This window comes from Leucoraja erinacea, chromosome 9 (genome assembly GCF_028641065.1).
Source record: "Leucoraja erinacea ecotype New England chromosome 9, Leri_hhj_1, whole genome shotgun sequence".
NCBI lineage: Eukaryota > Metazoa > Chordata > Chondrichthyes > Rajiformes > Rajidae > Leucoraja > Leucoraja erinaceus.
In genome coordinates, this window is record NC_073385.1 from 44,195,544 (window position 1) to 44,209,407 (window position 13,864).

General features: G+C 40.1%; 1 protein-coding gene across 4 annotated transcripts in view; it reads right to left on the reverse strand.

Annotated features, from left to right (window-relative positions):
• Positions 1 to 245: 245 nt before the first annotated feature.
• Positions 246 to 13,864, reverse strand: part of aqr (aquarius intron-binding spliceosomal factor) — a 69,871-nt gene continuing 56,252 nt past the window's right edge. For all 4 annotated transcript variants that reach the window (XM_055640690.1, XM_055640691.1, XM_055640692.1 and 1 more), the window contains exons 28-36: positions 11,720 to 11,857; positions 10,176 to 10,247; positions 9,643 to 9,830; positions 8,545 to 8,716; positions 7,620 to 7,790; positions 6,442 to 6,527; positions 4,350 to 4,524; positions 3,482 to 3,595; positions 246 to 1,003 (exon numbers count right to left, since the gene is read on the reverse strand). In XM_055640690.1, the coding sequence (XP_055496665.1) occupies positions 671 to 1,003; positions 3,482 to 3,595; positions 4,350 to 4,524; positions 6,442 to 6,527; positions 7,620 to 7,790; positions 8,545 to 8,716; positions 9,643 to 9,830; positions 10,176 to 10,247; positions 11,720 to 11,857 (1,449 nt within the window). In that variant the 3' untranslated portion in view covers positions 246 to 670. The remainder of the gene's footprint in view (positions 1,004 to 3,481; positions 3,596 to 4,349; positions 4,525 to 6,441; positions 6,528 to 7,619; positions 7,791 to 8,544; positions 8,717 to 9,642; positions 9,831 to 10,175; positions 10,248 to 11,719; positions 11,858 to 13,864) is intronic.

Consider the following 13,864-nt stretch of genomic DNA (forward strand, 5'->3'; position numbering starts at 1 on the left):
ATTAAATTCATTGCTCATTCCTTCCATTCTAGGGCTTTTGTGAATGCAGATTGGAACATTTATTCATTCACAGTCCTATATGGCAGGACCACAAAACAAATAGTGTGCCTTCATCAAAACTTCTCACTGGTTCACAATTATTTTGGAATTTAGCAAAGCCAAGTTTAAACTGAAGTTTCAGCATTTTAATGGAAAATTTAAAAAAGCAGCATAATTCTCTTCTTCAGAAGGGAAGATTAGAAGGCTCCATTCCAGACACTTTATTTAAATGTACTGAGTTTGTTTTCTTAAAACATTTAAAATCTGGGAATGCACGGTGGGTCAGTGAGCAGTGAAGAGAAAGAATAAAGAGAAGTTGTCATATTGATTGGATACAATCCAGAAATCTATTTTTTAGCAAAATTCACTCCAGTCTAGTTTTGAACCCATACTAGATTTCATTCATGACATTTTCATTCTGAAAATCTTGTGGATTATAACATTTGGTATGGCGTTCTATAAAATTAATTTACATGCAACTGGCAATACAAGATAGAATGTTAAATCCCACATTACTAGAAAATAAAACAGGTAGTCACAGGATTATTGTGAATGATGACTGATATTCTAAGCACGTATACTGGCTACTTGCACAGAAATGTCAGAACTAAGGTCCAATATTTGAACTAAATTAGCTTTCTTTTTCTTTTTCTTCTTTATCTTTTTCTTCTTTATCTTTTTCTTTTTCTTTTTCATCTTTTTCTTTTTCTTCTTTATCTTTTTCTCCTCCTTCTTCTTTCTCTTCTTTCTCTTTTTCTTCTTGTTTTTCTTCTTCTTCTTCATCATCGTTGCCCTCACTATCACTGTCTCTGCCAGGATGCTCAGGCATCTGTCGATGTTCTTCCACAGGTGTCTCTTCATCTTTACTTTCGGGAACAGATTCTTCAACCTCTTCCACATTCTCAATGACTGGAGCTGGATCAGGCTCTTTTATTGACTTGGGGGCTGGTGGAAGAAGTACCGGCTGCAAATGTAAAAGCAATTATATTTAGTGAATGTTTGTACTCTTATGACAACTCTTGAACGGGGTACTGCTTTCCTTCCCTCAGCACGGTTGCTGGGAATTCTGAGGATTGGTTGTTTTTACTTAATTTCCAATATCAATAACATTTAACTTTATTTTAACAATCGTATATTAAACTTCTTTGGGGTGGCACAGAGGCAGCACAGTGGCATAGCGGTAGAGTTGCTGTCATAGAGCTCCAGAGACCTGGGTTTGATCCTAACTACTCGTGCAGTCTGTACAGAGTTTGTACGTTCTTCCTGTGACTGCGTGGGTTTTCTCCGGGTGCTCCGGTTTCCTCCCACACTCCAAAGACGTACAGGTTTGTAGGTTAACTGCTTCAGTAAAATTGTAAATCATCCCTAGTGTATAGGATAGTGCTAGTGTATGGGTTGATTGCTGGTTGGCACGGACTCGGAGGGCTGAAGGGCCTGTTTCCGCGTTGTAGCTCTAAAGTTCTACTAAAGTTCTAGTATACAAACTTAAAGCACAAGGCATTGGGGGTTCAGTATTGATGTGGATAGAGAACTGGCTGGCAAACAGGAAGCAAAGAGTAGGAGTAAACGGGTCCTTTTCACAATGGCAGGCAGTGACTAGTGGGGTACCCCAAGGCTCAGTACTGGGACCCCAGCTATTTACAATATATATTAATGATCTGGGTGAGGGAATTGAAGGCAATATCTCCAAGTTTGCGGATGACACTAAGCTGGGGGGCAGTGTTAGCTGTGAGGAGGATGCTAGGAGACTGCAAGGTGACTTGGATAGGCTGGGTGAATGGGCAAATGTTTGGCAGATGCAGTATAATTTGGATAAATGTTAGGTTATCCATTTTGGTGGCAAAAACGGGAAAGCAGACTAATATCTAAATGGTGGCCGATTGGGAAAGGGGGAGATGCAGCGAGACCTGGGTGTCATGGTACACCAGTCATTGAAGGTAGGCATGCAGGTGCAGCAGGCAGTAAAGAAAGTGAATGGTATGTTAGCTTTCATTGCAAAAGGATTTGAGTATAGGAGCAGGGAGGTTCTACTGCAGTTGTACAGGGTCTTGGTGAGACCACACCTGGAGTATTGCGTACAGTTTTGGTCTCCAAATCTGAGGAAGGACATTATTGCCATAGAGGGAGTGCAGAGACGGTTTACGAGACTGATTCCTGGGATGTCAGGACTGTCTTATGAAGAAAGACTGGATAGACTTGGTTTATACTCTCTAGAATTTAGAAGATTGAGAGGGGATCTTATAGAAACTTACAAAATTCTTAAGGGGTTGGACAGGCTAGATGCAGGAAGATTGTTCCCGATGTTAGGGAAGTCCAGGACAAGGGGTCACAGCTTAAGGATAAGGGGGAAATCCTTTAAAACCGAGATGAGAAGAACTTTTTTCACACAGAGTGGTGAATCTCTGGAACTCTCTGCCACAGAGGGTAGTTGAGGCCAGTTCATTGGCTATATTTAAGAGGGAGTTAGATGTGGCCCTTGTGGCTAAGGGGATCAGGGGGTATGGAGAGAAGGCAGGTACGGGATACTGAGTTGGATGATCAGTCATGATCATATTGAATGGTGGTGCAGGCTCGAAGGGCCGAATGGCCTACTCTTGCACCTAATTTCTATGTTTCTATGTTTCTATTCTTAGGCAGCATCCAAAACAATAATCGCAAATGCATTTTCTGATAAAATTATTTCCCATAAATTAATATTTATATTTAGAAGAAAAATGTGAAAGGTTTGATAATGTGCCACTTGTAAGGTCAAATGTGCCACAGTGATTTGTCATTCTAGACTAACAGTGCTATCTGAATAATTTAATTATATGCAAATTTGATTGGAAAATCTTGCTCAGAAATAATTTTTAATCAAACAGGGAAATTATTAGTATAAAGCACAAAATTACACTTTGCTAAGTTTGCTAAATTACACTTTGCTCACTTAATTTGCTGGAAATTTGATTTCAACTTCATAAGACGAATATTGAAGTAAACAACGTTTTATGAAACAATGTTATTTTAACCTTGCACTCTCATGATTAATACATTCCATCATCTGTTACCAATGGCAGTGTATCAAAGCTGCTTCGAGCCAGATGACATAACATATTTTATTTATGTTGTACCTTCAGCATACTAAAGTAACCCAAGGCTCCACAGGACTATACCAAGCACAATTACCAGGTCTTTATCCAGCAAGATGCCTCAATGCAATTATTGTCTTATACAAAGCACGCAATAAATCAACAATTAACGTAGTTTTAATGTTTTCTACACTTCAAGAACATGATCGAGCATGCCCAAATCAGATAGCAGTTAATAAAAAGGTCGTACAAATATTAACACAAAACTTCGAAAAAGGCTTTGAAGATTTGAGTCTATTTGAGGAAAGTGGACATACAAAAGGAAATGAATGGGCAAATTTGGGTGCCAAGAACAAAATAAAGCAGCTGCTTACCTGTCTGTATTGGTGCATCCTCTGAATTATGTGCATGTACATATTGTAGACAAAGTTTGCCATCTCCGGCATGTTTTTGATAACTCGCATCAAATGGGTTGGTATATGGCCATTCTAAAAAAAACATTACCAACCATTGTAAAAGTACTGTTAAAACATACCAGAATCATTGTAAAAACACTGTTATAAGCCAAAGCACAAAAGAGGGGTGGCACAGTGGCACGGCTGATGCCTTACAGTGTCAGAGGCCTGGGTTCAATCCTGGCTACGGGTGCTGTCTGTAAGGAGTTTTGTACGTTCTTGCTGTGACTGCATGGGTTTTCTCCAGGTGCTCCGGTTTCTTTCCACAGTCTTAATATGTACATGTTTGTAGGTTAATTGGCTTCTGTAAATTGTTCCCCGTGTATAGGATAATGCCAAAGGGCCCGTTTCTGAGCTGTATCTCTAAAGTCTAGTGTGTACTTGTTAAACTGCAAAAGAATATCCACATTCTTTGAGACAACAAAGCCTTAATGAGCTGGATGTCATTTGTTCATTTCATATTTAGCAACTTTTTCCTTGCAAAATTGTAGTTTTTAGGTATTTGTTGAGATTAATGGGGAATATCTCCCTTTGCATGGCCTTCACAGGCCTCAAACCAGTGCCATTCTTAGCAAGGCATCAAGGGAACACTCTCACATTGAGATACCTTTCATGATTCCTCAGTTGGCCACTCCACTCAATGCTTAGTCATAGAATACACATAGCATGGAAACAGGCCTTTGGTCCCAACTTTCCCATACAAACCACGGAACCCCATCTATGTTAGTCCCACCTGCCTGCGTTTGGTTCTGAGCATCTGAGAATCTAAAGTCTAAAGAAAAGTTACCCTTCTGTCCGTGGGGAGGTACTCGGATGGTACGATGTGCAGTTGGAGGGGCCGAGCTGTAAGCTGATTAAAGGCTGGAGTAAGCTCAAAGCAGTTCCGGAAGAGCGAGGCTCTTGCAAAGATGTACAGTCCGAGCCTGGCTCTCGACATGGCAACAACTAATCGCCGAACATCCCTAAATAAGAAAAAAGACCATGGTTAATATGTACACTATTGCAACAAAGCCCTTTTTGCTATAGATTAAAAAAAAATCTTCAATAAGTAATATCACCAAGTAATAATTATGTCATTTCAGCACTCATTTATTTCCCATTAATAAGCCTAAAATTATAAGCTGGCAAGTATCGATCAGGCAGCAATGTTTATTCACAAACTCAACCAGAAATCTATGACACAGCATTATCGTTGACCATACAAGGATTAATATTTGGGAGTTGATGATGATTTAGTAGTTAATTTAATTAGCTAAACGTCATGACTAAACAACTCTCTAAACAAACTTTGTGCTTCTGAAATTACATTCAAATAGGATATTACCAATTGAATGCATCAGAACACTGTTTAGTTTAGAGGCACTGCATGGGAAAAAAGGCCCTTCTGCCCACCAAGTGCACGCTGACCATTGATTACCCATTCATACTAGTTATACCACTTTTCATACTAGTTTACACACTAAAGTCTTCACGGGAGTAGGAAAGATATGGAATGGGAGTGGCTGTACAAGTTTGAGAACTTGGACCACAGTTTTCTGGATGCAGTTTATTAGGTGGAAGTGAGGAGTGGCGAGGAGAATACGGAGGAGCAGCAAAGATATTGATCAGAATTTTAGTGGTAGGAGAAAGAATTTTAGTAGCAGAGGCAGTAAATGGCAGGGAGGTCATAATTAGTTTTAGTTTAGTTTATTGTCATGTGAACAGAGGTACCCGGTACAGTGAAAAGCTTTCGTTGTGTGCTAAACAATCAGCGGAAAGACGATACATGAATTTTGCAGTCCCCAGTGTACAGATACAGGATAAAGGGAATAATGTTTAGTGCTAGATAAGGTCCAGTAAAGTTCGATTAGTTAATCCGAGGGTCTCCAGTGAGGTAGATAGTGGCTCAGGACCGCATTCTATTTGTTGATAGGATGGTTCAGTTGCCTGATAACAGCTGGGAAGATACTGTTTTTGAATCTGGAGGTGCGCATTTTCACACTTCTGTACTCTTACCTGATGGGAGACAGGAGGGAGGGACCAGGGTGAGATGAAGAAGTTGAAATTGAGTTGAGCAAGAATCTGGACCACAAATTTAATCTGATGTGACAGCTGAGGAGGTTGACCGTGTTGAGTTACACCATTGTTTCCGGCAACCCCAGGGTTTCGGCCCGAAACGTCGCCTATTTCCTTCACTCCATAGATGCTGCTGCACCCGCTGAGTTTCTCCAGCATTTTTGTGTACCTTCCAGCTGAGGAATCTTTGGCTCACCCATATGTTGATATGACAAAGACAACTTGAGCATGTGTGGGAGAGACCAAGAGACTAACCAAGAGAAGTGATCAAAAATTGTACACTTCTTGTGTCACATGTCAATATATTTTTGTGTCTAAATCAACAAGACGATTCCCAAATTTCCTTCTGAATATGACACCAGGACTCTTCTACAATGTGGTGGGAGAGTATGTGTAATTATGATTTTACAACTAGTACTGTATTCTGCTACTATGTACATATATCTATTCTAAACAAATATAGTCTATTCTCATTTACATAGGTTACTGGCAGATACACCAATAGCTGTGGCACTTTTAGTATTTCCTGTTGATCTACAGCTTCTGTTTTAAGATTAACTGCTATCGGAAAACTAGTTTCCAAGTATTCTAAGCGGCGCACAAGCAGATTAAATGAAAAAAAACCCCAAAATATGCAGAAAGGATCAGCAACTGAAAGTAACAGTTAAGAGATTTTTTATTCCACTCCAAATCGTTAGTGTTTATGTGTATTCTTATTTGCCACATGTGTACTATATGCAAAAATAATTTCACTGTGCAGTTGCATATGAGACAAATAAGGCACCATTGACCCATTCGTATAAAGATAATGCCATAAACCATACCTCAGATGTCCAACAGCTTTAGTTCGTACTAATGAGAGGATAATATAATCGTTCTGTTGCCCCTGGAATCTGTCCACTGTGGTCACCTTGAAGTACAAAGAAACCTTGCTCACTTCTGAGATAACAACTTGGGGGGCAGGATTGAGAGTCAACAATTTTCAATGTCATTTTAAGGTTTTCTATTTCGATTAGAAAACATAAACATTTCAGAATCCTTTGACATTTAAATGAACTCTCAGGAAAGGCAGAGGTCCGTATTTGCAAAAATAACATGATAAAAAGCTCTGTGCAGCTCGAGGGAAACACAGAGGTGCAGCGGTAGAGTTGCTGCCTCGCAGCGCCAGAGACTCAGGTTCGATCATGACTATGGGTGCTGTCTGTAGGGAATTTGTATGTTCTCCCTGTGTCCGCGTGGGCTTTCTCCAGGTACTCCGCTTTCCTCCCATACCCCAAAGAAATACAGGTTTGTAGGTTAATTGGCTTCAGTAAAAATTGTAAATTATCACTAGTGTGTAGGATAATGCTAGTGTACTCGCTGTTTGGTGTGGACTCAGTGGGCCAAAGGGCACTGTATCTCTAAAGTCTAAAGATTTTGGATCACTATTGCTAAACAGCAAACTAAAAATCCAGATTCCTTGAGAAAATGAAGTCTTAATGTGCTAAATGCATTTGTTCATTCCACATTTAGCAACTTTTTATTTGCAAAACTGTACAGTTTTTAGGTAAATAATTTGCTGAGATTAATGTGGAATATCTCCCAATGCTTGACCTTCATAGGCCCCGACGCAGCATCATTCTTAGCAAAGCATCAAGGAGACACCCTCGCAATGAGATACTTTCCAGAATTCTTTTGTTGGCCTTTCCACTCAATGCTTAGTCATAGTCAGTCAAATAACATGGAAACAGGCCCTTCGGCCCAACGTGCCTATGCCAACCAAGGGGCCCCATCCACACTAATCCCACCAGCCCGCGTTTAGTTCTGTGGAACTGGGGCTTCAACTGGGATGATTGAAATTGGGAATTAACAGTCAAGGAAAATTGAACCAATGTGTGTTTTTTTACATTCTGTGTCAGACAGCTTCCATCTAATCAATTGTTCAACATCTTGTTGAAAATTATCACATGTTACTGCATCGTTGTAAATCTGCTGTATAACAATGTTCGAAGAGGGCTCTTACCTTGCTTGGACGACCTATAAGAGGATTACTACCGCAACGCTGATTGATGGCATCACGAATCAAATGCTTCTGACCGTTGTACGTTGTCAAGATGCTAATTCTCTCTGCAGGATATCCCAAGAGGCGCATGTACATGAAAAGGGCTACTGCATATTCAGCCTCGGCTAGATTCTGTCAAATGTGAGCAACAATTTAAATTCCAGAAAAGCAGGCTATGGATTTTTCATGTTCATTAATTATAGGAGCAGAATTAGGCCATTCGGCCCATTAAGCCTACTCCGCCATTCAATCATGGCTGATCTCTTTCCCATTTCCTGCCTTCTCCCCACAACCTCTGACGCCCTTACTTACTAATCAAGAATTGTTAACCACTGCCTTAAAAATATCAATTGACTTGGCATCCACAGCTGTCTGTGGCAATGAATTCTACAGATTCACAACCCTCTGGCTACAGAAATCCCTTCTCATCTCCTTTTGAAGGTACACCCTTTTATTCTGAGGTTATGGGCGCTTGGCCTTTGACTCTCTCACTAATGGAAACATCCTCTCTACATTCACTCTATCCAAGCCTTTCACTATTTAGTAAGTTTCAATGAGGTTCCGCCTCGACCGTGTAAACTTCTGCAAGTAGAGACCCAGTGCCGTCAAACGCTCATCATATGTTAACCCAATCATTCCTGGAATCATTTTCATAAACGTCCTCTGGACCCAATCCAACGCCAGCACATCCTTCCTCATATATGGGGCCCACACTGCTCACAATACCTAAACCTTAGACGATTACATGAATGCTCAAGTGCACACATAAAATATTTTTCAAATTCTTGCATATTACTTCATTATATGGAGACGATTTGGGGATGAAAAGTCAATAGAATATAAAAATCGATCATCAATATTTGTTATTATTAAGCCGACCATTTACCTGGTAGAAGTATGGATTTGGTTCTGATTCACCGATACCATTGAAATCCTCCACATTGATCAACTGGAAGTCATATACTAAGCCGGCATTAGCAGCACAAAACTCAGGTAGGTTCTGGACGTGAGGCAGATTACCGAGTTTCTTATAACGCCAGTTATAGAGGTTGCACAAACTGAATGGAGGATAAAATGGAGAAAGCTGTCAAAGCAGATACTATAATTATCTGACATGTTTGAATAAATAGACATCTTTAAATGCAATGCTTTTTCCCACTCTTCCAAAAATCTTTTGGTTTTGGTTCAGTGAAAAACAGTTGAGGTGGATATCATTCTGTAGATATTCCAATACGTAATCTAGACATCCACTCTGAGAGACTAATGCAGTGTTAAAGATACCATTTTTCAGGCTGGCCATTTAATTATAGCCCGAGCTGTCATTTCAGGTAAGCGTACATAATCCGGTGACACTATTCAAAGAACACTGGCTCAGCTCTCAGTGCCTTGGCAAAACCAGGAAAGAAAGGTCTTATGAAGGATCCCATCCCAAAATTTCACCTATCTGTGTTGCCCAGGGATGCTGCCCGACCTGATGAGTTACTCCAGCATGTTGTGCCTTTCCTTGGCAAACCAGCATCTGTAGTTCCTTGTTTCTACAAGAGAGCTTATCTGTTATTAATCGAAATACAGGTCGACCACCCATTTTCTGGCAACTGATGGTCCGGCACCACCTTATTAGAGCACACTTATATAAATCATAAGAGCACACTTGAAATCTCCCCATTTCGTTGGAGGTCACCCCAAAAAAGTGGCGCCTAGGCCAGGTGAGACGGCTGATCTCGGCCTCATCAGACAGCCACGCAGATCGACGGGTCAGTTTTGCTGCCTGCGACTGGGGCTCTGGAAATCTGGTCCTGCCAGAGCTGGCAGATCCGTTCCCACAGCCGACTTTTGAGGCCGACTTTGCGGGCTGGTATCTCGGCTCCTTGGTGATCGGTTCCATCTTGGAGGCCGTGACCTCTGTTGTTTCGGCAAGACTGATAATCCAGAAAAGCTCTGGAACCATGGACGCCAGACAACAGAGTTTAAAAAAAGGTTTTACCTTGCTCTCGCTCTGCCTTGTGCATCAAGATCCACGGTTGGAACTCCCAAACGAACAAAACGTGTGAATAGGGATTGCTCCATGTTGGAATACTTTTGGAAAGCCATGTTCTTAATGACTGGTGGAAGCTGATGGTGGTCACCTATCATAATCCAACGCTTCAGTCTACTGAAACCGTCTTCAGGGTTCTACGGAGAATAAAAATATACCAATAACTTCTAAGTCAACGAACTTCCCATACCTTCAGTTACTACTTCAAAATAATCAATGTCCATGTTTTTCCCCCAGTCATTAAGTAATCGGTCAATTAATATCTTTCTTATCCACATCACCAATCCATCTTCTCCAGAAATGCTGACTGACCTGCTGACGTCTTCCAGCACTTTTTTTGTAAATGAGCATCAGTAGTTCTTTATGTCTAACAACTCACTAAATTGAATTTGAGGACTACATGCAAGGTTTTTGCATGGTGACCAATGTCAATTCCAACACTAAATCTCTGATGTGGTTAATCTTTCACTCATAGACATTACCTGTAGTAGTAGTGGAATAAATGTTTCAATCTCAAGAATCTGTGCTGCTTCCTCCATCAGGATGTTGTCATACTGTCAAAAGAAGAGTTTTTTTTTTCAAATAGCGTCTTAAATCACATAAAGCTACCTCGTCACCACACCAAATAAGTAATTCATTGGAATGTATAAGTATGTTTTAGCGATTGTAAGTCCTATCAATAAGGAACAGTGATCTGGCACTTAGAAGATGGAAATCCCAAGAACCCAATTTTCTTGGCAATTCTGAGGAAGTAATATCACAAGCGAACTGCGGAACCCCACAAAACATAGTTCACCAAGACTTCCAAATTACATTTGACAATGCAAAGTATCATTTGGGAAACCAATGCCATGGCCATAAATCCTGACAGGAAACTGGTTAGGGAGAGATGGGGAGTGGAAGGAAGGACTCAGCAACATGCCTGAACGTTTGCAATTGCAACCAGGTTATTTACCCGACAGAAATATGATAGAAAATGGTCATATCTACTAATAAGCCAAACTAATACAGGCACGTGTATTGTGGAAAAGTGCCCAGAATGTACAGACCAAATTAGATAACATTTATTTGGAAGAATGTTTAATGCAGATACTTGCAGAAAGTACTGCAGATAGAATAAAACGTTAACAAAAAACACCAAGTTCTTTACGAAGAGTTGGCCCACTTTATGCACTGTAATCAAGAGTGACAATCCTTTGATTATCTGTCTTCAGAAGCTGTCAAATTTAATCCCCCTTACCCTAGAACTAACTTTGGTAGATTCAATTGAATTTAATTTGGGAGATTTAATTGAATCTGGTCGATTGTACTGCTGAAATACAGTAATGTGTTAGAACAACTATATTGCATTTAATCAGATGTTATAAATACACAATCCTCGAATTCTAATTACACAAAGACAAGCATTATGCCGCTTTAAAAATACTCAGATAATTGCTCGTTATTGTGTTATTAATGATTTTAAATAATGCTTCTCTTGCAAGGGGTAAGATTTAATGGGCAAAGCTGGCCCACATCATATCTTGGACAAACTCCTTAACATCTGTCAAGTCTATCATATTACACATGTCATGCGGCATTAGAGTTATTCCACATTATGTATAATATTATTTGGATAACTCATGAAATGTGGGAAATAAATCCAATTAGTTCACAGAATGAATCTTTCCAGGCGATCCTTTGCTTATGCCAAACAAATCCAAATTTAGTTTAGCATTTATAAGTAAAAATACTGCAACATCTTGGCATCACTTATTTGAGATTGAATAGCATGTGATAACAGACTAAAAATAAATTAAATACCATTCTTCACTGCCTGCTTTGTATTTAAAGTATAATTGTGAACCAATTTAAACTAAATAAGTGAGTACAGCATTCATTTTTGTTTTTTTAAGTGCACAAATTATTTTGTACAAAGGAACAGCTTTAAAATTCAGCATGGTTCGTGTATCAAGAGATAAGCAGCTCTGAAATATTTGAGCCTCTTCCACGAATTACTGTATTAAAAGATTCAATTATGCTTTACCTTGAAGCCCAGCTCTACCAGGTCATGTCGTTTTAAGGCAGCGTGAGTACATGTCATGGCAATGATCTTTGCTTCTTTCACCAATAAATATTTTGATCTATCCAGCCCACTCCTCAGCAGTTCAAAAGCCCGAAACTCCTGCAAAAATGACCAAGAAAGCAAATTAAAAAGTAAAACTTGGCACAAAGTATTCCAAAGCAAAGCAATGGCTCGGTTTGCAAAAACAGAAAAGACTGCAGACTTATGAAGCTTTTTTTTTTTTTAGTTGAGTTCAGTTTAATTTAGAGATACAGCGCGGAAACATGCCCTTCGGCCCCCCGAGTGCGCCAATCAGTGATCCCCGCACACTAACATTACCCTGCACGCTCGGGACAATGTCCAATTTTACCAAGCCAATTAAACTTCAAACCTGTACATGTTTGGAGTACGGGAGGAAACCAGAACACCTGGAGAAAACCCACATGGTTTCTTGGAGAATTAACAAGCTCTGTATAGACAGCACCCGTAGTCAGGATCGAACCCGGGTCTCTGGTGCTGTAAGGCAGCAACTCTACCGTTGCATCACCATACCGGCATTATCCTCTGGCTTCTCAATGCCATCCATGTACAGAAAGTGTACTACTTGCAGAGGATAGAAAATAATATAATTCTTCCAACTTCTAAAATATTTTAAATTAAGCAGATTCAGGTCACTAATGAATCATTATATGTCCCCTGTGATGGGAGATCCATTACTCAAGAAAATAGAATAGGAAGGACTAATGTTTTATCCTGTTTTTGGAGGCATTGGTACCTTCTGACCAGGTCAAGTAAAACCTTTCTGACATCCATTCTGAGGTCATGAAATTCCACTGAAATTGCAACCTAGAAGGGCAGGTGAGCTGAATCAATTGTAACCGCATTCTTGTCATTTTTATATACTTATATCCATATAATTATGTTATTCCTCTTCAGAAAATATTCTAATTGCCCTCAAGAACAGCCTGAGACATAGTATACCATATTACATTAAGTTTAACTGGTTCAATGCTGCTGTACTGTCACGTGTGCATTGCAGTGAAATTGTTTTTGCATAGATCACCAACCCGCTGTTCTCATACGTCTTTGCTATTTTACTTAATACAAATTATTTTCCATTCACAATTCACTCCCTTAATCTGCCTGTTTGCACCCATTACATATTCTATGTTTCTTATGCTCCTTGTTTATTAAATCATCTTTTCTGCCAACATTCAAGGGTTTTTTTTAAAACAACTTTTTTTGAAGAAGTAGTTCAGATTACTACACACTCCAGTGTTGCGTCTTTGGAGTTCTCGGCATTTGGACGGAATGTTAAATTGATCTCTGTGGGATCAGTGAAATGCTCAGGATACTGGTGCTTTATTTGGTATCGAACCCAGCATTCAGATGTGGACTTGGAAGATAATTTCTATTTTAAGCTATAGCATTACTGCGAGCCAGCATAAAGGGACAAGAGAAGGAGACCCAGTGAAGAGTAGAAACAAGGAACTGCAGACGCAGGTCAGGCAGCATCCCTGGAAAACCCGGATAGGTGACGTTTCGGGTCGGGACACAGTGAATATTAGGACATGGGTGTCAGAACTTTTTTTGTATTTCTCAGTGAACAATAAAGTGCATTCCCAGGATTTCACCTGACATCACATTTGCGCTAGTTAAGTTCAGATTTAGGTATATATATCAGGGGGAGGGATGGAGTTGGTGGTTAAGGAATGCAGTTTGTGAAGGGAAACAAAGCACCTCATATTTCGCTTGGGCAGCTTTCAGCCCAGACGCATGAAATTGATTTATCTAATTTCAAGTAAACCTCTCTCTGCATTTCCTTGTCTTCGCCCCTCCCCCATGCTAGCTGTCCTGCCGGTTCCACTGTTTGCATCCATATATCCGTTCATTATCATCTCTTCCACAGCCAACAATGAACCATCTTAGGCTCCACCTTTCCTTGATCATCAGTGCCGGCTCTGAGTTGTATTAAAGCTTTTCATACCTATAGATTCCCTCTCCCCTGACCCTCAGTCTAAGAAGGGTTTTGATCCGAAATGTCATCTATTCATTTTCTCCAGAAATGCTGCTTGGCCCGCTGAGTTATTCTAGCACTTTGCGTCTATCTTGGGTATAAACCAGCAT